Source organism: Gigantopelta aegis, chromosome 14 (assembly GCF_016097555.1).
Source record: "Gigantopelta aegis isolate Gae_Host chromosome 14, Gae_host_genome, whole genome shotgun sequence".
Lineage (NCBI taxonomy): Eukaryota > Metazoa > Mollusca > Gastropoda > Neomphalida > Peltospiridae > Gigantopelta > Gigantopelta aegis.
This window is the reverse complement of record NC_054712.1, coordinates 14,794,634-14,819,087: the sequence shown is the minus strand read 5'-3', so window position 1 is coordinate 14,819,087 and position 24,454 is coordinate 14,794,634. Positions and strand designations below refer to the sequence as shown.

The 24,454-nt window shown below is 39.0% G+C and overlaps 1 protein-coding gene across 2 annotated transcripts in view; it reads left to right on the top strand.

Annotated features, from left to right (window-relative positions):
- Nucleotides 1–22,667, top strand: part of LOC121388758 — a 69,656-nt gene extending 46,989 nt beyond the window's left edge. Inside the window, exons 1-2 of one of the 2 annotated variants that reach the window (XM_041520251.1) lie at nucleotides 5,852–6,252; nucleotides 19,399–22,667. In XM_041520251.1, coding sequence (XP_041376185.1) covers nucleotides 6,169–6,252; nucleotides 19,399–20,472 — 1,158 coding nt within the window. In that variant the 5' untranslated portion in view covers nucleotides 5,852–6,168 and the 3' untranslated portion in view covers nucleotides 20,473–22,667. Of the gene's footprint in view, nucleotides 1–5,851; nucleotides 6,253–19,398 lie in introns of those variants that run through there. The other variant, XM_041520252.1, reaches the window with a different exon arrangement.
- Nucleotides 22,668–24,454: the final 1,787 nt, after the last annotated feature.

Genomic DNA, 24,454 nt, shown 5'->3' with positions numbered 1-24,454 from the left:
ACAACATTAATGTCCTTCCTTGGCCATCGATATCACCGGATTTGAACCCAATTGAGCATCTATGAGACGAGTTGGACCGACGCCTCCGACAGCGACAACCACAGCCCCAGACCCTGCCCGAGCTGGCAGCAGCCTTGCAGGCCGAGTGGGCCACCATCCCCCGGGACGTCATCCGTACTCTGGTTGCTTCAATGGGCAGGCGGTGCCAGGCAGTTGTCAACACACGCGGAGGCCACACCCGGTATTGACTCCAGATGACCTTGACCTTGGTGGTGTGTTCTGTCACTTACTCACAATGGACTAGAGTGAATTGTGGACAATCCTGCAACATTTGGTAATTGTCGGACTCACCATTCAATAATTAAATCAATTCTCCAAATGTTACGACAATGTGGTTTTGCGTTTCTTCTTTTGAAGAGTATATATATATATATATATATATATAAAATAAAAAAATTAATATGACGGCATCACGTTTGCTTTTATATCATAACATGCTATGAAAGCTGATAGATTAAGTCATATCCTTTCACCACTCTTGGAGGATATTCCATAAAAAGTCAAAATGGCAACCGGAACAAAATTACATGCTTTTTGCCCTATGTGATCTCAGCAAAGTCGATATAGGTGACATGGTTATCATCTGGTATGTGGAATCTGTGTCATTGTAATGGGGTGGGTTTTTTCAAGATTTCTGTCTGGACAAAATGTGGGTAAAATCTAACGAAAAATAGAAGTAGGAGAGCAATTTATCATAGTTGTCCAGGGGCGTAACTAGACTTGGTGTACTCAAGAAAATAGCGAAACCACTCAAAATCGTGCCATTCAGTCACTAGTTATTCCAATCTGTAAAACTTATTTTCTTACAAACGCTTGTATTGGTCAAATTCGTACGATGTTATTACGACTGTCATATCTTCATGAAACCCAATCTTTGAATGACGTTGGGGATTCCCCTAAAGTGGAGCGTTAATTCGTAACGTTGAGAATTTAGTGCGATTTAAAAAAAAAAGTGTACTGAAATAGCTAAATTGCGTATAAGCAGAAACGTTTTGTACTCAAATGAGTACATTGCGTACACGTAGTTACGCCCCTGGTTGTTAACATTTTGGTTCGGACTTTAGTACATCAAAAATAAACATGCACATGAAAGACGACACTTCGATATATATTATGGGTATGATTGCCATAAATTAAGAAAACTACATTTGGTAACTCTGACATGAGTATTGGAGATGAAACCCGCTACATTAGTCTTTGCTCTACAACTGGTATGCCTGCTTGGCGTGTGTACCACTCTCTGTCGCTTTGGTGTTTGTCGGGCACTTGGGGTGGCTGGCAGTTTTGTGGCTATGTATGAGCCTGGTTTTTTTACTTTTCTAAATTTTATCTCCACAGTTGACAATTGTTGTTTTTTTGTGTCCAAGGAACGAATCGTCAAACTACATTGGAGACAGACGAATAATTCTTTTTCGGGAGTGACAGTTACATCAAAACATCATTTAATGTCTGTGCAGCACTGGGCCCACCTTTGAATTGTGTACAAATTCCTGTTCTACGCAACCGTCCACTTTTATCCTCGAAACGTTCTTTACAGCATGCATATTCCATTGCAGAAACAAAACGAAACTAATCCATGTTGTAACGTCGCTTGGTATGAGACGGCCCCTGTAACTGCTGCACAAGGCGGAATCGCCCAGTTGGCGATCACGTGATCTACGTCTCGAAATAGATCGCCGAGCTTTGTAATTATGGCGACGGAGTGTCACGAAGCGTAGCTGAATGTGGGTGCTGTCGGATTTCTTTCTGTTGTATGTGTATTAGTGATTAATATGTGGATTTTTGGTTGTCAAGAATTGCCAAAAAAATACATAGGTTGGTCTCTGACTGTAATGAGAGCGTATAACTGTCCAAATGTCCGTCTAGCTCTCTTACAGTCAGAGTACTCGGGCTACTAGGACCGCTAATCCGTCAGGAAGGCCCTTACGCGTAACGGGATTCCCGTGCCGAGCAATCAAGCTTCAAGGCCGATCAAAGAAGATGCCCATTGACAGAACCAACTGTACCATTTAACTGAATAATCGATAGGTGAAGCACTTTTTAAAAGTACAGTTAAGTTGACAATCAATAATTTCTATCCTAACACCCGCTTCCCAAAACTCCCACACACTGAAAACATCAAAAGTTCGCGCTGTCGGTAGCCAGATTAGCCATTGGCTAATTAATTTTTTTATTTTTTTTAAATGGCTAATAAAATTTGCAAGTGGCTAAACGGTTACATAATCTATCCGACAGCTCAAACATAATAATAATACCAAATATTCAATTAGCTTAATAGCGATCTCGCGACCGGTAACGAGAAAATCCAGAATACAGCGTAGGCCTTATGATGTTTGTTTATTTTAATAATCACTTTTATTAATTTTAACCGCATGCATTCGACATGTATGACAGCAATGTGACGGTAATTCAATGTCTGGAAGATCTGTAACTTGTTATTTTAACTTTGTAAAGTCTTTGAACCAAAGTAATAAAAACAAACCGACAATGCGTGTCAATTTGAATACACATGCCAGTTCAGGGCCGAAAGACATGTCGGCTATTCCAAGGGCTGAGTTCAGCCAGATCGAGCGAAAACAAAACGTTCGCTACACTGGTTTGTGCGTTTCACGTTAAACCAAATGGACACGACGAACACCAATCAAATAGTTCGTGAACGTCAGGAAGAACGTTCGTTGGCTGAACCGAGGAAAGCTCTCGACGCGAATATACGTCACGCTTCAGAGTCGAGAGATCGCGATCGCGGGAAATGAACATGCATTATTTATACAAATTGCAGTTAAACGTACACAGAATTAGCTTACAATAATCATATTTGTTAGATATATATTTGTACGACATTTAATAAGTTAGCTAGATTTTAAAAAGACCGTAAATTTTTAATTTTATTAACGGTTTTGGAGTTTTTTTTTTTTTTAATATATAAATGGAATATACTGTGAAGTCGGCATTCTTAGCCTAGGTATTTTACAAGCAGAAATCACGCATTTTAACACGACGCTGAAATCAACAGCAACAACATGGCACAAATCATGAAATTGTTGGGGGTGGGGAATTGATGGGTTACTTTAAAAAAAAGAGCATGATTAGCTGGATTGTAGGCAAACACTTAACTGTTTTCAACCCACTACCCCACTTATTTTGGCTTGATTTGTGTTATACTGATTCTAAAAATGGAAGCGCCTTAAAACAAATTAACACAATCTGGTATTTTTTTATTTTTTTTTAAATTTTGATCTCTTGTAGACATTTTGTATGTTTGATTAATACCCCTTCTTCCATGTATGGGTGTATACGCTGACAGGTATATAGGACAGAATTAGGAGCTTGGCTTGTATACATTGTACACCAATTTCTTACACACCCGTTGGTGAGAACACCATGCGTTATGTTTTATTAACACATGGTTGTTTACACATGTACGTGTGTTAACAATTTCAAGACATACGACTGGCTGCTCCTAGGTGATGACCAGGTCACCAATGTCATACGTCCAACAAAAAACAACACGATAGAAATCGATTACATTGTGAAGTACAGTTAACCTGACAACTACGTGTCTGTGACACGTAAGTTAGCTACAAGTGTCACGGCTGTAAATAACTTTTAGTCGAAAAAGATGTTAAAATTTGCTTAAAACCTGGTTTTGGGGGATATGTAAGGAATAGAATAATACGTTTGTGTCCTTTAGATACCATTTCTCTCACAACTCGTTGTTTAAAAACTATCAAAGTCGCTTTCGCTCGTTAGATACATTTTAAAACAACTCGTGAGATAAATGGTATCTAACGGCCACTCATGTATTTATTTCTCTCTCTCTCTCTCTCTCTCTCTCTGTCTCTCTCTCTCTCTCTCTCTCTCTCTCTCTCTCTCTCTCTCTCTCTCTCTCTCTCTCTATATATATATATATATATATATATATATATATATATATATATATATATATATATATGTATTCTTTAAAAAAGTAGGGGAACTCTAATAAGAATTTACAATTGCCAAAATTGTAAGGTATATTAGCTGTGTGGAATGGTCATATGATAACAGTGAATTAATGGGCAAACATTACAACCGGTAGTTCAGTATTACAGTGGATTTTATAACCACCAAAGATCTTGAAGGACGATTGGGGTCAGAAGTGAAATTTGAAAGTTAACGGTTTTTTTATCAGTAAATCGCAAATTCAAACAATAAAAATGACTAAAAACAAAACAATAACAACTGGACGATCAACAGAATGCAAAAGATTGACAGAAATAATGTTCCACGGTGATTAATGGACCTTCCTGGAAATTGTCAAAATCGACAATGTCACCCCACGCACGTGTACGGGGCAACTGCGTGATGCATGTGCAAACTATGGAATGTGTATCGGTGTGTTGATAAACAGAACTGAACGTTCTTTACTAGGATGTCTGTTGTCAAAAACGTATGGTCGGTCTAATAGTTGATATTAACATTAATATTTCAGGTTCCCCTACCTTTTTTTTGAAGAGTATATAATATAAATTAGTGAATATACTCCATTAGCGGTTCTAACGCGAGTGACGCCAATTTACTTCATTATTGCTAGTATATTATGACGTAGAACTGTAGGAATTCATATTAATTGTAAATATCAAAACTTGTAGTAAGGTGCCCTTTTGACGAGTCAATGTGCCCTTCTTTTTTGTCCCCCCCCCCCCTAAAAATATTTCCTGGATCCGCCCATGTACGCAATAAAAAAATAAACACATTTTTATGAAAGAGCTTCACCATGTTGTTTCCGTGTCACTGTAACCAATTGCGGGAATAGTCTACAAGTGTGTGTGTGTGGGGGGGGGGGGGGGGGGTGTTCAAAGTGGGGTTGGGGTTAATTTTTATGGTTGTTCTATCGTCAGGTTTCCGTATTAGCATTATAAGACATTTTAAAGTCCCGAAATAAAAACTGGCGAAAAAACATGGGGGTGACACCCCTAGCCCCCGGCCCCTACGGGCCTGAATACACACACACACCCACACGGGCCTGAATACACACACACACACACACACACATATATATATATATAGAGAGAGAGAGAGAGAGAGAGAGAGAGAGAGAGAGAGAGAGAGAGAGAGAGAGAGAGAGAGACAGACAGACAGACAGACAGACAGACAGACAGACAGACTATACATGTGAGACAGACAGACAGCCTATATATAAACATGTATATACATGTTCATATGCCATCACCGCTTTGCGAGAGTATATGTATGTATGTATTGTTGTTGAGGTGTAACGGCGGATATGACTTTGGTGTACCCGAGTTGCAATTGACCCGTGGAAACAGTTCCTCCCGCTCCCATATTTTGGGATATTGAATTTCAATTTGCATGGTCATATTGGAAAACGGAGCTGATTCGTGACGCTACTTGCGGATTTATACTCAGTCGATTGACTCGTAGTGGATTTATCGGCACGATTTTGACCTCTGTCTCGTCATTGTGACACGTGTTACATACACCCAGTGGCGAATCCAGAAAATTCATTTGGGGGGGGGGGGGGGGAATGACGTGGCCGATTGTCACAAACGTTTCTAAAAAGGTTCCTCGGATTCTCCAACATGAAAAAAGAATGAGAAGAATAAAATAAAAATAAACAAATAAACACCTGCAAAATTTAGGGGGGGGGGGGGGCAGGCTCCTGGGACCCTCCCTTAGATCCGCCACAGATATCATTACACAGTTCAAAAACGATCCAATGAATCACACAAACCACTGAGCGATCCCCCCCTCCCCCCCAAACTTTTATCAGCTGACGTGCAGGCTTTGACATGTGGAGTACGTAGTCCGACTTCTGTGTGCATTTAATTAGTCTATCTGGTATATATATGTATATATATAAAGACCCATAAAATCTGTTTGTACTCTAATCGGCAATTAAGCCAGTAATCGGATACGTTTCTGAACCCGTATTAATTAAGACTGTTGCGTCACGGATTATCATTGTTTAGATACGCCTAGATACACAATAATACATTCACCAGTGATAGTATTTTTTGCCTGTGTTTGTCGTGAAGGTAAAATAGACCGCTTGTTTTCAGCAATTGACATCTTGTGTCACGCGACAAATGTAATCTCGTCAATTCGATGCACAATTCACGTGGACGCATAACAGTGTTTTTTGTTTCAAGATGTCGACTTGTCAACAAAACGACCATGGAGAAAATTTGGGTAAGTAAAACGTAAGAACCGTGCATCTATTGGCGTACCCCGCCGCCGATATAACCGTAAATGAAATGTGTTGAGTGCGTCGTTAAATAAAACATTTCCTTCCATTTCCTACTGGTGTACCAGTAAGAAATAGACATCACCGGCCTCTGTGGCGCAGTGGTTAAGCCATCGGACTACAGGCTGGTAGGTACAGGGTTCGTAGCCCGGTACCGGCTCCAACTCAGAACGAGTTGTTAAGGGCTCAGTGGGTAGGTGTAAGGCCACTACACCCTCTTCTCTCTCACTAACCATTAACCAATTAACAACTAACCCACTGTCATGGACAGACAGCCGAAGTGTGTGCCCAGGACAGCGTGCTTGAACCTTAATTTGATATAAGCACGAAAATAATGAAATGAAATAGACATGTCCCCTCCACCCTAGATCGAGTACTCTCTAGCTCTTCCTTTTTTTACCCCAATATATTTTCTGCTGAAGGTAATGGAGAATGTACGAGGGGGTCTAGGTCCGTGAAAAATAATTTACGAGCTCCATAGGTGCGAATAAATTATTTTTCCTGAATCTATAATTCCCAGTGCATTATCCAACTTAATCCATTATTCACTAAAACAAATTACGTTACTGCAAAATTAACTACTATTTCGTCGTTTTTAATCAAAATATTAGTTAAAATGGCAAATAATATTTACAAAACAAATAAACCAAAACCATAGGATCATTTCGAACCTAATCTGAACGATTTGGTCTGAAAATCCTCTGCAGTGAATGGCTGGCATTAAGCGTTATGCACGTGCTAAACGTGTAATTTCTGATTTCCGATTTAATTTCCGACAATCTTGGCTGTGCTCCGCCAAAATACATTACTATCATATTTATAAGGCTTAAATTACATATCTACTTTATGAGTTAGCTGTTTGGCTTCGTGGGTTAAAGCGTTGTACTTGTTTACAACTAATACGTTGTCAGTTGTGGGTTTGAATCCCTGACCTGAACGCATTTTAAAGTTCAAACTGCATTGTTTCACAGGTGTTGATTCTTGAAAAATAATCTACACCTAGAACAATAGTGTGACGTCACATACAGGGTATGTATTAGGTCTCACTACACAGATCACTTCCGGGTGAGAGTTGATTGATCACGGTCCACTATAGTTCCTAATTGTGACACATGTTATGGTTCACATATTCACTTCTAGGAAATGGTGAAGAATTAAAACAATATGTATGTTTAATGGTAAGCCTTCTGGCTGTATTTTATCCATGTTATTTTGTAATATTGTGCATCGACCTTTTGGGGCATGGGTTTACAGCGCAAGAGACAGCCGGAGTGAATCTGTTAATGAACCACCTGTTCGGACCAGTACTACAGCCAGATGCGGTCATATAGCTAAAACTGAGACGGAAATGTTCTCAATTTTGGAGTGAAAATAAATGCTTAAATAATGTATGTTCGCAATGGTGTATGTTGTTAGTGCCAATGAGAATCCGTTCTATTGGCAATCTTCGTTTGAAGTTGGGAAATGTAACATGGGTTTCAATGGCAGATGACATGAAATTACTGTTTATCCCCCCAAAAATAAGTTTAGCAAGCCAAAATGAAAATGTACTAGTGTAGCATCCTTATAAAAGGTAATTTCATCGATGTGGATTTGAGCCAAGCTTACGGGGGCCCTATTTGGGTAAATATTGCAAACATGTCAACTTTATTTATTTTTATTATTTTTATTTTTATTTTTTAGGGGTGTGTGTGTGTGTCAAAATCTATATTCTAGTGTTCTTACATGTAATATATAAATTGATCTGAGTGTCTAACACTGAGTTTCTCATTGTGAAAGGTCAAAATTCAAGGTCACATGGCCAATATCCAAATTCACCCTAATTTCTGTGATTTTGTGCATAATGAATTTTTCGAATGTACAGTCATAGTGACAAACAGTTTTGATGGTATTGTGAATATATAACATAGTATTCTACTATAAAAGTAGAATTTGTATCTGCCATTAATAATGTGTGGATCGTCATGTTGAAATATACAGAAAACCCCCCAGGATTTCAACACTTCACTATGAAATAATTGTTGCCCATAGCAACAATTGATGAAAACTAATATTTTTAATGAACTAACTAGATAATTAGCTTCTTTGTATGTTCCCTATATCAGAACTACCAACAAGGTCATACATTACCATATAGTGGCTGTTTGTTGGATGGCCATCTATTGTGTGGATGGCCAAGGAGTAACAATGTGATATGAAGTTTTATTGGATGGTATGGTGCATCTATCTTTTGGTGTATTGTTTAGAGTTCATAACTTACACTTAGTATAGCTTTTCATGGTGTAAATGACCCAAATTATCAAATTGACTTCAAACCAAGTTTGACCAAATCTGTTACTAGACTTTAAGGTCTCACTACACAGAGCACTTCCGGGTGAGAGTTGATTGATCACGGTCCACTATAGTTCCTAATTGTGACACATGTTATGGTTCACATATTCACTTCTAGCAAATGGTGAAGAATTAAAACAATATGTATGTTTAATTGTAAGCCTTCTGGCTGTATTTTACCCATGTTATTTTGTAATATTGATCCAGATCATAAGGTATTTACGAAAGTAAGATTAATTAGCCTTTTTCTGCATTCGTCGAAGATCTACCGGCCTCGGTGGCGTCGTGGTTAGGCCATCGGTCTACAGGCTGGTAGGTACTGGGTTCGAATCCCAGTCGAGGCATGGGATTTTTAATCCAGATACCGACTCCAAACCCTGAGGGAGTGCTCCGCAAGGCTAAATGAGTAGGTGTAAACCACTTGCACCGACCAGTGATCCATAACTGGTTCAACAAAGGCCATGGTTTGTGCTATCCTGCCTGTGGGAAGCGCAAATAAAAGAGCCCTTGCTGCCTGTCGTAAAAGAGTAGCCTATGTGGCAACAGCGGGTTTCCTCTAAAAAAAACTAGTGTCAGAATGACCATATGTTTGACGTCCAATAGCCATGATAAGATAAAAAATCAATGTGCTCTTGTAGCGTCATTAAATAAACCAAACTTTACTTTTTTCGTCGAAGATCTGTTACCCATTTACTCTGCTTTGTGTTTTTTAACGCGATTTCACAAATGTTTTCATGGCTTACATATGGGACTCAGTCTGTATAGGTGATTTCACCTGGTCATAAGCGCTCGTTGAAGTGATTGGACTACTTTTCCATTGATAACATTCCTGCTGCAATTGTACCCATTTTACCTCCCAAACTAATATTGTTATGTCTATATGAATTACAGTGGCCATTTCATTTTACACCTACAAACGTTTGTTCGCAGTGGCCAATGCGAGTGATTGCTACAGTAAGATTTCTAGACTAATTTAATGCATGCTAATCGAGGTGGTATAAAGCAAAAAACAACAACCCACACCAAAACGCCCCACAACAACAACAACAACAAACAACAACAACACACGCACAAAACCCGAGAAAACATAACTCCAAACAAAACCATACATGAATATTAAAGGTTCGGAAATGAGAAAATGTCGGACCACAGAGATAAATTTAATTGACACCAATCAACGTCGAATTACGTGGACACCAAATCAAGTTGTAATAACGAGATGAGCGGGACGTAGCCCGGTGGTAAAGCGCTCGCTTGATGCGCGGTCGGTCTCGGATCGATCCACGTCGGTGTACCCAGTGGGCTATTTCTCGTTCCAGCCAGTGCACCACGACTGGTATATCAAAGGTCGTGGTATGTGCTACCCTGTCTGTGGGATGGTGCATATAAAAGATCCCTTGCTACTAATGGAAAATGTAGCGGATTTTCTCCCTAAGACTTACCAAATGTTTGACATCTAATAGCCTATGATTAATAAACCAATGTGCTCTAGTGGTATCGTTAAAACCAAACGTTTTGTAGCCCAGTGGTAAATTGCTCCCTTGATGCGCGATCCGTCTCGGATCGATCCCTGTCGGTGTGCCCATTGGGCTATTTCTCGTTCCAGCCAGTGCACCACAACTGGTATATCAAAGGGCGTGGTATGTGCTATTCTGTATGTCGGATGGTGCAAATAAATGATCCCTTGCCACTGGTGTAGGAAACGGGCAACTTTGTAGCAGCAGCGACGGTTTTTATATATTTATACATGCATATATATATATATATATATATATATATATATATATATATATATATATATATATACACACACAACATGTATATGTATGTATGTATGTCTGTTTGTGTGTGTGCGCCCCCTCCTCCCCCCCCCCCTCACTTTTTGGCACCTTCCTACGCCTATGCTTGCTACTAACGAAAAAAATGTAGCGGGTTTCCTCTCTAAGACTATATTTCAAAATTAACAAAAGTTTGACATCCAATAGCCGATGATTAATAATCCAATGTGTTCTTATCGTGTCGCTAAAATAAAACAAACAAACTTTACTCGCCTCCTGTAGAAATGTGAGCCCAATTGTTTGTGAGTTTCAATCTTGTCTAAAAACACCATTGTTTAAGGGTACTTGACACAGTGGACTTGTATTGAATACAATAAAATAACAGTTATTGGCCGGATTGACAGGTGTGTGTGTGTGTGTGTGTGTGTGTGTGTGTGTGTGTGTTAATACCAAAATGTGTTGAGTGCGTCGTTTCTTCCTTCCTTCCTTCCTTCCTTTATAGCCAAGGTAACTGTCAACAGCTATATATAATATCAGTCCTTACTATTTCCGCGTGTTGAACTTGCTTATAGTAACCAAGTAAAAAGTCCGGGTTTTTTAGGTATCCGGTTTAAAGAGGTTCTCTTCTGTACAGATATTTAAAAAGGGTCGACCGGTTTTGAGGGAATTCCGGTGTACAGAGGGTCCGGTTTTGAGAGGTTTCAGCTTTTAACATTTTTATATGTAGGTAATAAATATCGATGAACTCAGCTGAACTCAGCCGATGACTTTACAACAATTCATAACAATCGTGTGTCGTATTTCACTGTATTGTTATGCTATTTAACCTTACATGACAACTCAAGCAGCCATGGTACAGTTTATCATTGTATTGTCATGACTGCATAGACTAGTTCACGTGAAACCCCCCATTGTCAGATAACATGTTGGTTTGATTCCAATTCGTGGCCAACTCTTAGGGCCGATTTCTCGTCGCCGGTTTAAACCTGATTCGCGGTTTAAACTCGGTTCAAACTCGGCTCAACTAAAATTCTCATTTCTTGTTGCAAATCAAATTTGAATCTTGGATCAAAATCTTCTTGAACCAGGTTCAAGTTAAACCTCCAAATCGGGCGTTTAAGGCCTTGATCCATGGAAATATGGCGGACTCGGACGTTGACGATATGGAAATAATGCTAGAAAATAGGCGTATATTCAACATACCGCGTGTTTTTAGATTACAGTTTAACCCATTTGATGTATACAGTGACGAAGAATTTCTGCAGCGGTTCCGTTTTACCAAAGAAGGTGTGCATAACTTGGAAATTATCTTTCGTAATCAATTACAACGTATAAAGAGGGGCCATAACATTACACTTATGCAACAACTATTGGTCACGTTGAGGTTTCTTGCAACAGGATCATTTCAAATAGTATGTGCGGATTTAACTTCTATGAGTTTAGCAAATGCAAACCGTGCTATCTGTCGCACCATTTTAGTCATTGCAGCATGACACAGGGAATACATTATCTGGCGACGAGATAGATGTTACGAAACAAACATTTTTCAACAGCAGTGTGTGTGTATGTGTGTGTGTGTGTGGGGGGGGGGGGATAAAATATTATTTTTGAAATTCAATACGAAACCATTCCTGTCATGTTATGCTTTAGAATACCTTTCCAAAGATCTATAACACATGCGTTTAGCATCATTTTTTACCCCTCCCAAGGTCACATGTAGGTTTATAACAATTCGTAATTAGAAAATTGGTCATAAATGTTTTAACATCTTGTTATAAAGTGTTTTTTATTACTTGAATATGTTTTAATGAGTTACTAAAATGTTAGGGTTTTTCTGTCCCACGACTGATATAGACAAAGGTCATGGTATGTGCTGTCCTGTTTGTTGGAAAGTGCATATAAACATATTTTGCTACTAATGGAAACTGTACCGACTTTCATCTGAAAACGTGTTAGAATTACCGAAACGTTTGACATCCAACAGCCGATGATTAATTAACCAGTGTGTTCTAGTGGTGTTGTTAAACAAAACATTGTTTTTTAATATCTGGACAATATTGAATATACAGATTGTCTGCAAGTCTGAAAGTCGGTATGTTTTCTAGAGTATCCAACTATAACTGCAGAATATGAATCAGTTCTCTTTTCTAGCAAAGTGTTTAGAACAATATTATACATCTTTGCTGTTTTGACGCAAGACTCGGCGACCTTTTTCCAGCATCCTTTTAATTGTTTAGTTGTACGATTTCGGGTGCCTTGAATTGCATTGAATTTAGTGATTATTGTCGTCCACGCACGTTCTATTTCCCTGTTACTTCTGCTGTTTTTGTTTTTGTTTTTGTTTTTTTATCCTCGACAACATCCCTATGTTCACTAATAATAGAAATAAGTATTTCTCGTTCATATAAAGTATAATTGTTACTACGGGCTGTCATTACTGGCAAAAAGAAACAAAAACATGAACATATGAAGGGGTACATGGAATGTCCGCTTCATGGAACAGCCTGGTTTAGTTGAGCGAGATAATGATTTCGCACGTGAAATAGGATCTGAAATGAATCATGGTTTATTATGAACTAGGCTTAGTTGATCTTGACCAAAGGTTTAAACCTAGCTGCTTTGAGCGGTCAACGAGAAATCGGGCCTTAGTAAGTTCTTTTGATACATGTCTTGTTTAGGGTCTATGCTTTGTGTGAGGTACATACTGAAAATTGCTGAACCTTTAAGTATTATCAATTCTGAGTTAAATGCCGTGTTCAAATGTGGCTAAAAGCCTAATTTACGGAAGCTATTAAGGCACCCCCCAATTTTGTTTTTTTGTTTTTTGTTTTTCAATATAGTGTGTATCATCTTGAAAATCCAAGTTATAATTTTTTTTATTAATATTGAATTAATTAGTGTTTTAAAATTCAAGATAAAAGTTCATGAAAATGTAATGATAATTTAAATTAACATCTTGAAAATTTAAGTTGACGTTCTTCATAATAGTGCTCAAATTTTTTTTTTTTTTAATTTACACACCTGTTGGAGAAAATCAATGTGGGAGTTTGATTTAAAACAGCAGATTAGCTGCAGACCTCCCAGTTTAAGGGGAGATATTACTGGCTCCCCATCGCTCCCCATCACTCTCCTCAAATTAGTTAGCTTGTGAAAAAAAAAGTACTACATAATTATAAAATTAAATGCTCGATATGCCAATATCTTAAATGGCTCCCAATAATCCAAGGGGTATAATTAACCACTCCTTTAAAAAAAAAACCCAACCCCCCCCCAAAAAAAAAAACACAAAAAAAAACAAACAAAAAAAACACATTTCACGGCGAAGTCTAGAGATAGGGTTGGATTACCACTAGAAACCGATCGGGTATTGGACACGTGATATATCATTTATGACTTGATTTTCTTACATGGTTAACATTAATAATAGGAGCATGTGCAAACACCCCTATGTTTACTTTATTTTCGTTTTCTTTTTCAAATGTGCAGCTGCAAGCAACTTTAACATTTCTTCCTTGTCCCCGCTTCAATGTAACTTACGAGCTAAAGAAAGGAATGTTTTATTTAGCGATGCACTCGACACATTTTATTTACGGTTATATGGCGTCAGATATATGGTTAAGGACCACACATATATTGAGAGAGGAAACCCGCTGTCGCCACTTCATGCACTACTCTTTTCGATTAGCACCATCCCACAGACAGGGTAGTACATACCACGGCCTTTGATATACCAGTCGTGGTGCACTGGCTGGAACGAGAAATAGCCCAATGGGGCCACCAACGGGGATCGATCCCATACCGACCGCGCATCGAGTGGGCACTTTACCACTGGGCTACGTCCCGCCCCCTTCAGTAATGATGTAATTTCTTGTGTGAAATAGATGCCAAACATGTGTAAACGTATGCCCGGCATAACTGCTAGTCGCAGACGTAAACTTACGATGTTTTGTGAAATTGGCACTTGTATTGATGAAGAAGTGAATTATATGTATGCGGACAACGATTTACGGATTACGTATACGCATACGCATACGCATTACGGGCAAATAGAATTTGCGCCTAACGGCCACTCATGTGTTAATCTCTATATTCTAGCAGGCCCATAGGAAGAAAAAAATCATTGGTCAGGCCTGTTTACACTTCACCATACGTGGATGATGTGAGATAATGCGTTCCACCCATATAATCGCCGTTTCCGTGGAAACATGTTTTTGCCGCGATATTTATTTTAACCCAGCAAGCTAACAGCTTGCTGCTTATAATTTAACAAATATAATATCCACGTATTCCACAGGGCCCCGTTCCACGAAGCAATCTTAGCACTAAGATCACCTCAGTTCCATAATTACCTTATGCACTAAAGGTTATCGTAACGCTAAGATCGCTTCGTGGAACTGGGCCCAGATCAATTTATTTTACATGCACAGTGTATGTGTATATATATATATATTATTATTATTATTATTTGTGATCTTTCGATGTTTCGATACCTACCAGATTTTACATTTAATTTAATAATAATAATATGTACTCTGTCAGTGTTTCTGCCAGAAAGAGTCTTGAGGGGTATGGCGCTATGGAATTGAATGCATCCACAGTCAACAGGGGGTATATGGGTGGACATCCCTCAGAAAGAAAATGGGTTAATTTAGGGTAGGGTTAAGAAAATCATACAGAAATGATAAGAGTAATTAATTTTGTCAAAAGGTTAACTTTAAAAAAAAAAAAAAATCTCCAGAAGAATTTGGGTATGGCGCCATACCCGTTTTACCCTCTAGTAAAACCCCTGTCTGTGCAATGCTAATGTTATAGAAAATGAATATCACTTTATAAACGAGTGTCCACTATACAAAGATTTGCGTTGTAAGTATAAACAAATGTATTTATTGCAAGCGAATACAACTAGAGATCGGTTAATGCAGTAGGATAGTTACTGTTGTAAATGTAAATTATATACAGGATAATAAACGAGTTACCTGTTATTATCAAATTTATGACTCGAGTGAAATAATGTTTACTTGTCACGAGCTTTACGGACCAGTAGAAATGTTCGCGGATTAATTAATTTATATTGATATTGGTCCGTTAGATTAGTGAGACAGTTTTATTTGTCCACCTCTAATATTCTAGGGGGCGGGACGTAGCCCAGTGGTAAAGCGCTCGCTTGATGTGCGATCGGTGTAGGATCGATCCCTGTCAGTGGGACCATTGGGCTATTTCTCGTTCCAACCAGTGCACCACGACTGGTATATCAAAGGCCGTGATATGTGCTATCCTGTTTGTGGGATGGTGCATATAAAAGATCCCTTGCTGCTAATCGAAAAGTTTAGCCCATATAGTGACGACAGCGGGTTTCCTCTCTCAATATATGTGTGGTCCTTAACCATATGTCTGACTCCATATAACCGTAAATAAAATGTGTTGAGTGCGTCGTTAAATAAAACATTTCCTTCTTCTTCCTCTAATATTCTAACTGAATGTTTGGCAATGTCCCCGACGAAAGGTTACTTGTACCTGCACACGGAATAGCTTGTACTCACGTGAGACATATCGTCAAACTTCTTTAGGCGACACCTCCATCAAACAGTTACTGGTGTTGACTGGCCGCCTTTGTATTCTCACACACTTTTACCTAAACGGGGCGGGACGTATCCCAGTGGCAAAGTGTTCGCTTGGTGCTCGGTCGGTTTGGGATCGATCCCCATCGGTGGGTTCATTGGGCCATTTCTCGTTCCAGCCAGTGCACCACGACTGGTATATCAAAGGCCGTGGTATGTGTTATTTATGTCAAAATTACCAAATGTTTGACATCCAACAGCCGATGTTTAATAAATCAATGTACTCTAGTGGTGTCGTTAAACGAACCAAACTTTGACTTTCTTTACCCAATTAGCCTATTAATTTAAGCAACCGCCTGTATTAGAAGGCTGTATTTTAACACTCCTGGTGATGGTTTTAGGAAGGTGTGACTGTTCTAATACTACCAACTGCCACGGCAGAGTTGACCAACTTTCTTCTCTCACAATTTCTACGACTGACCAGTTCCTAGTCTGAGCGCTCTTACAACTCGATTCTCGTCGTATAATCCATTAGTTGTTGATCTGAGCGCTCTTACAACTCGACTCTCGTCGTATAACTCATTAGTTGTTGATCTGAGCGCTCTTACAACTCCATTCTCGTCGTATAACCCATTAGTTGTTGATCTGAGCGCTTTTACAACTCCATTCTCGTCGTATAACCCATTAGTTGTTGATCTGAGCGCTTTTACTACTCCATTCTCGTCGTATAACCCATTAGTTGTTGATCTGAGCGCTTTTACTACTCCATTCTCGTCGTATAACCCATTAGTTGTTGATCTGAGCGCTCTTACAACTCGATTCTCGTCGTATAACCCATTAGTTGTTGATCTGAGCGCTCTTACAACTCGATTCTCGTCGTATAACCCATTAGTTGTTAATCTGAGCGCTCTTACAACTCGATTCTCGTCGTATAACCCATTAGTTGTTAATCTGAGCGCTCTTACAACTCCATTCTCGTCGTATAACCCATTAGTTGTTAATCTGAGCGCTCTTACAACTCCATTCTCGTCGTATAATCCATTAGTTGTTAATCTGAGCGCTCTTACAACTCGATTCTCGTCGTATAACCCATTAGTTGTTGATCTGAGCGCTCTTACAACTCCATTCTCGTCGTATAACCCATTAGTTGTTGATCTGAGCGCTCTTACAACTCCATTCTCGTCGTATAACCCATTAGTTGTTAATCTGAGCGCTCTTACAACTCGACTCTCGTCGTATAACCCATTAGTTGTTAATCTGAGCGCTCTTACAACTCCATTCTCGTCGTATAACCCATTAGTTGTTGATCTGAGCGCTCTTACAACTCCATTCTCGTCGTATAACCCATTAGTTGTTAATCTGAGCGCACCCGTCGTAAGTGGAGAATTGTGGAAATTACAACGCAACCGTTGAGTTGGCTAATTTCGTCGTGACAGTTGACAGTCTGGAATTAGCGTAACTGAGATGACGAAGACTCGGGGGATAGTTAAATCCTAGTTCAATCCATAATCATTGCCCGGTTCATCTTAAGAGGTGGATTAATTTTTATAATGTCTTCATAAACCTCAATGAAAATTCGCCAGTCATATGTCGTTGAGAAAATGATGCCAAGAAATAATAGCACCTTTAACTCGTTTTTTTATAGCGAGATGTTATCTTGTAGTTGTAAAGCAACCTCAAAATCGAAACTACGTGTTAGAGTTATTGTGTATAGTTTAGCAATAGAGAAACGGCAATAATCTATCATTGAGAGATGCGTTTTTATTGAGGTTCAGTATATATAGTGATGTACATGTGTGTGTGTGTGTGTGTGTGTGTGTGTATATATATATATATATATATATATATATATATATATATATATATATATATATATATATATATATATATATATATATATAACAAGGATAATGCAATCGATAATCCAGAACAAATACAATATCTATACGTATTTCTTACACACCCGTTGGTGAGAACACCATGCGTTATTTTTTGATAACACAGTTGTTTACACGTGTACGTGTATTAACAATTTCAAGATATACGACTGCTGCTCCTAGGTGATGACCAGGTCACCAGTGTCATACGTCCAATAAAACAACAGCAAGGTGGAAATTGATTACACTGTGACGTATAATTAACCTGGCAATCATGTGTCTGTGACGCGTAAGTCAGCTACACGTGCAAAGGGTTGTAAATAACTTTTAGTCGATTAAGATGTTAAAATTTGCTTAAAACCTGGGGTTGTTTTTTTGAGGATATGTAAGAAATAGAATAATACATTCGTGTCCGTGAGATACCATTTATTTCACAACTCGTTTTCGTTCGTTAGATACATTTTAAAACATATTGTTGTGAGATAAATGGCATCTAACGGCCACTCATGTATTATTCTCTATGTATAACATAGTAAAAACAATTTTTATTATTGTTATTTTTTGATATTCACATACAATTTGTATGTCTAAACATGCATGCCCCTCCCCGCTCAAGCAAATCTTTTTCATTGTTCCAGCCAGTACACCACCACTGGTTTACCGAAGGCTGTTCGTGTGTGTGTGCGTGTGTGCGTGCGTGCGTGTCTGCGTGCGTGCGTGTGTGTGTGTGCGTGCGTGTGTGTGTGTGTGTGTGTGTTGTATGGTTGATTACAGTTTATTTGAGATCGCCTCTAGCACGGAAAATTGAAGCGTATGTAACTGGACTGTTGTAATATATATGTATGTGTGAAACACGCTGTGAAATGATCATTAATCGTTCACATAAACACATTCGAGTATCCGTGTTCGTTACTGAAAGTGGACAAGGAATTTCGTTCGATCTGCAGGGTTTTTTTTAGATGGTGGTGAAAAACACAAACAGAATTGCAAGTAGGACCTATGATGAATATTGTGCTCCAGAGATGTGGGGAATGAGTAGACGCCATGCGATACTAATCAGTGGCGTAGGTCGGGGAAGGGGGGAGGAGGGCATTAGGCCCCCGCGATCAAACAAAAATTTCACTATTAAATTTTATAACATCAAACATACATACAACCACATAAATATACATAGCGTGGGTTGACACCCCCCCCCCCCAATAAAAAATGGGTCCCCCTCCAATATAAAATCCTGTCCACTCCAGTGCCATCAATGGGAAAACAACGTGGCATGGTAGAATTCCAAATAAGAAACGAATATGTAGACACAAATACCATATAATGTTGTAATAGGACCAAGAAGAGGCGACAGTTATAATATCATTATATATTCATTTTCATTTTTTTTATGATCCCCTTCCAAACCTCCCACAAAGTTCCCTTGGCATTTTACCTTATGTCACTGGGGCCCCCCTAAATGGATTTTTTGGATCCGCCACTGCCAAGTAGGGCCTATCGTTAATTTCGTTACTGACCACTAATCTCTTCTCTTTTTGTATTTATTTCAGAAGTTACTCTTTCTTTACCAGATGGTCGCGGTGATGTCCATCTTGTTTATTTTCATCCACGTTATGAACGAGCGGCTGATGCCGATGCCGGTGATCCGCGTGAACGCCAGCCAGGACTTCCGGTACATGATCTACGAGTGCACGGGCGACTCGTACTGCGGCGGGTGGGCCGACCGCCTCAAGGGGATCGCCATGGCCTACCTCATATCGGTGATGACGAAGCGCCGCTTCGGGATCCACATCACGTCTCCTCGCTGTAACATCACCGACTTCCTCGAGCCCAACCACGTCGACTGGGTGGTGGACGTCGACATGATCAACGACCTCCCGAGCGACAGGTTCAATCACGTGGACAGGTCGACGTTCCTGGATCACGCCAGCACCGCCAACTTCTCCTCCATTCTCAAGGAGGACGTCATCTTCTACAAGGGAAACTACGAGTTCATTACCGCTCTGCAGCGGAACCCGAACCACCGTTCGGAACTGCTGTGGACCAAAGGGCGGACGGTGGACGAGGTGTTTTCGGCCATTTTAAAAGTCCTGTTTAAACTGAACAAAAAATTGGACACCTTGATAAGAGAGTTCTTGCAACGGGTGCGTCCGGACAAGAGGAAATCAAAGTTAGTCTGCGCCCAGATTCGGATGGGCCGAAACCCGACGATTCCCCGGGATACCGAAGTGAGGAACACGCCCGAGGGGGTGGAGGCGGTGTGGAAATTCGTAAGGAACAACCTGATTTGTGAACACTGCAAGTTCTTCCTCTCCACCGACTCGGAGCACATACACCTGAAGGCAAAGAGTGAATTTCCTGACCAGATTGTCGACATCCCAGGGGAGATCAATCACATCGAGAGGGGGAGTAAACACGGGAACTCGTGCGAGGCCATGGCCAAGGTTGTGATAGATCAACATGTTTTAGCACACTGTGATTCCCTCATAATCAGCCAGAGCGGGTTTGGTATCATTGCAGCTTACTTACGAGGGGAGAAAGAGAACCTGTATTGTTTTATTCACGGAAAGGTCGTTCCTTGTCTTCCCAGCAACATCCATAATGTGTTCAGGAAACCCGATTAAAGTGAACGATATGCTTGTATTTATATCATGATCATATTAGTGCTTTATTCATGAACAGTTCACACTCAGTATTTATCATGAGGACACGAATCGCTCGGGGCAGGTGGGGGTGGTTGCAAGAGTGCGCAACTCTGCTACTTTGTCAAGCTAATGTCAGGTCGTGTCCAGACGTTTTCTGGATCGTTTCATATCAACTTATATATTGTCCGTCGCATCCTGCTGCAAAAACGTTGTTGTTTTTGTTGTTGTTGTTTTTTCGTATTTTGTTTTTCGTTTTTGTAAATAATTTCAATGGTTTGACGTAAAAAGATAAGTAGAAGTGTTTTGGAAATAACAAAATATTAATATACTATTTTGTGTGCAAATTAGAAAACATTCGGCTTAGAAATAAATAACTTGTAGTTAATTCCATGGTATAAAAAGGCGTTCCCCGTGTGAGGTACTATAGCATTTCATCAGGTTTACGTTGAACAGCTATTAGCAGTTCGGAGACTTGTTTCTATGTGTGTAGCCAACCTCAATTTCTCTTAGTTTGAGAAAAGGTGACAACATAAAAGACTAGTTAAATAAGAGTTATATATTTATTAAATTCTGTTTTAAGGTGCTTTGTCATAGCTGCATAATGGTGGATGCCTTTAAAAGTATATATTAAGTTTTACTTTAAAATGTAAACATTATAATTTAAACGTAATATCCATACAAAATGACAAGAAAATAAAGTAACTTACTTATAGAATTTGTTTTTAATGGACATTCTAATACGAATGGTATATGACTCTTTTTTTCCATTGGTTGGTTTTCATGATAAATTGGACAATATATGTACGCTGTCATGGGCAACCACGATTTACCACGATGACAAAATTCCAAAAACGCGTCAGATATGCTGTCACTTAGCCTCATGTGTGGTGTTTTCCTTTGTATATTAATTCCGCGTCTTCCATTATATTTAAACGTCGATATAAATAATTTTCAAATGTTTCACAAACTTCGGTGGAAAATGATGTTATTGTTATTATTCAATTATTATTTCGTGCCATTGTAATTTTTAACACTTCGTTAGCAGCAATGAACACCCACCTACCCCAAGTAAGTCTGGTCATTGATCGATCGCAGCAGTCAATTCGATCATATGTCTTGTCGCCTGCTCTTCTTGTCTGTGTTCCCAAACTGGCACAGGCAGGTTCATCAGAAATAATTGTATCACAATCTGAAGTACACCATTGTTTTTTAGAACATACTTTTTGGGGATAATAAAATTAATAAAGAAGACAAGATGGAAATGACTATCAATTTTTAACTGCTTTAAAATATCTCACATTTTGTTTAGTATATCCTGTATAAATCATGTTCAAAATACAGACTACACTACTGATAAATTTTCCCTTTGTTTCGCTCCCAGGTTAGTGATGATATGTTAAGAGAAAGAAAAAAGTATTTCGTCATACTTATTATATTAGCGTGTTCATTGAATATCATAAGTTAGGATAATAGATAATTAGATTTTTAAGATTTGTGGGACTTTTTAAAATAAAAAACCGCAATATAATTTCTTACAGATACTCCTAATGGGTGTAGTATTAGAATAGGGATAATATCACCGTTTCGTTGTTAACTAAAGGTTTTATTCACAACAAAACACAGTGATATTATCCACCTAACTGTTTATGGGGATTGGGCGCGTTCAGTTGAGGCGAACATTTCATAACGTTATGTCAAGCGCATGTTTGACGACAAGTATGCTGTCTTTGTTAAACTCATCTGTCTCTAGGTAGCTAAAGAAAGTATGCATGGTTTTGGTTTGTTGAATTTTACTGTCGTAATCCGAAATATCGGTTTAGGAAAATAGTGCTTATTTTATATTTGAAGTTCTAAATGATGTTTTCCAGGGAATCTGATGGTGCCAACCGAATTTTAATAAAATGTGCGCAACTTGACCTAAGGACACTCATGCTTTTTGCTGGGGGTTCAGTATGAAAACCTACTTATCCATTTTTGTACATGTATTTGTAAATGCTGGTCGGCTTTTGAAATGTATGTGTTTTATTTATATCAATTCAAGGCTGGACAATCAAACTGACGACAGTGGTTCAAATCCCGTCAAAGCTGGCTCACACATTCATTCATCTTTCTCATCTATCACCATCTGCCTATCATTCTCATTATCTTAAATTAAAAAACTTTCCAATTTCTCCCACGATTTCAATCTGTTTCGACATTTTCCGTCAGTTTCCTCCGACTCTGTCTTCTGAGCTGTCCACACCACCAACTACCTGTCTCAACTTCCTCCACGGGTGCAGTCTCTGTGTATTTCCCTGCACCCACCTGACATCCTCGTCCTCTGCCGCTAATAAAGCTGGTCTGACCCACGGCACTAACTAACGAATGCCGGTAGTAGGGATGCATAGTAGGTGGTTACAAGTGCCTCTTAACAATGCCAGAAGTAACTACTGAACACTCCCCGAAGTGGTCAGACTAAGCCCACAGCTAAAAGCTGATGGGGAATGTCGGGTGTGTGGCACATATAACTGCAAGAGACAGGCACCTGTCGCGGTTGGAGAGACAAGGACTGGGATGTGGAGGTGGACAGCGAAAGAAGTTGAAAGATAGGAGGAGTTGCCAGATCGGGACGAAATAAGATGAAATTCAAAGGAGAGAAAGGAAAGGGGACAGTGGGATAAAATAAAAATAAAAATAATCACGGTTGGCAAATCGATCAAATAACTTTGATCACTCTATTTTGTTCAACATTCAAAACGGCCGCCTAAATGGTGACTTTTCTGATGGGTTCAACAAATTCCTAAATATATCTTAATCAAGTTTATTTATTGCTACAGTATTGCCTTATATTAAAGCTGAAAAATTACCCAAAATGGCCACCTACAAAACATTGGCCACATATAGTGAAACGTTGCTCAAATTAAAGTAAAACTCGTTATCATGTTCCAAAGAGTATTTCAGCACAAGGAAGCGTTGAGAGGTCGTTTTCACAGTCGAGAATCACTGTCAAGTGGGTAATATATTCATACAGTCGATACTACATGTCATAATGTGGAACAATGCTATATATTTATGTATTTATTTAAGGATTGTCTGTTATTTCTTTTACGTTCATCGGGGTATGAACAACAACAACAACAACAACAATCATCCGCAAACTGAATCGGCGAAGCCGTTCTCACATAAGTTTGCGGATGATTTGTTTTTATACCCAGATGAACGTGAAAGAAATAACAGACAATATTTATAATTAAATTTGAAACATACTTACTAATAATAACATTTTAAGTTCATATTTCATTTTGATTTATTTTTTTATTTTGGTGGGGGTGGGGGTGGGGGAGAGAGGGGTAAAACAATAACGCTCAGTAAGACAATATAAAATGATGTCATCAGGTATGACGTTCTCTGACGACGTAATTTTTACATTCATGAGACATGAACAAACTTCGTCTGGACCAATTGGATGACGTAATGAATGCACACACACACACACACACACACACACACACACACACACACACACACACACACACACACACACACACACACATATGAATAGAGTATAGTACTAAAGATAATATATAATAATAATCAATAGTTAAATTTGTTGAATATACATGTATTAAAGGGACACACCCTAGTTACGTGTATTTGTTAACCATTACGGCGTTGTTTTTCGCTATTAAACCCCATTTTTCACAAATAAAATTGCACTTTACTTACATTTTATTATTTAGACTACACATTTCCATTCACCTGAAGTGCTTTTTGGTAATCCTGATGTTTGTAAAACCACGAAATGCATTTTTTGCATTTTTTTCACAAGGCGTGTTGTCGAGAAAAAACCGTTAAGCAAGCGAGGTCCAATCTATTTTTAGAGGGGATATTTCCATTTCAATGTCACAGACGTTGGTATATCACGTGACCGTTATCATTTTGGTTCGGTTTGTTTTCTCGTGCACGGTTCGCGCAATCAGCA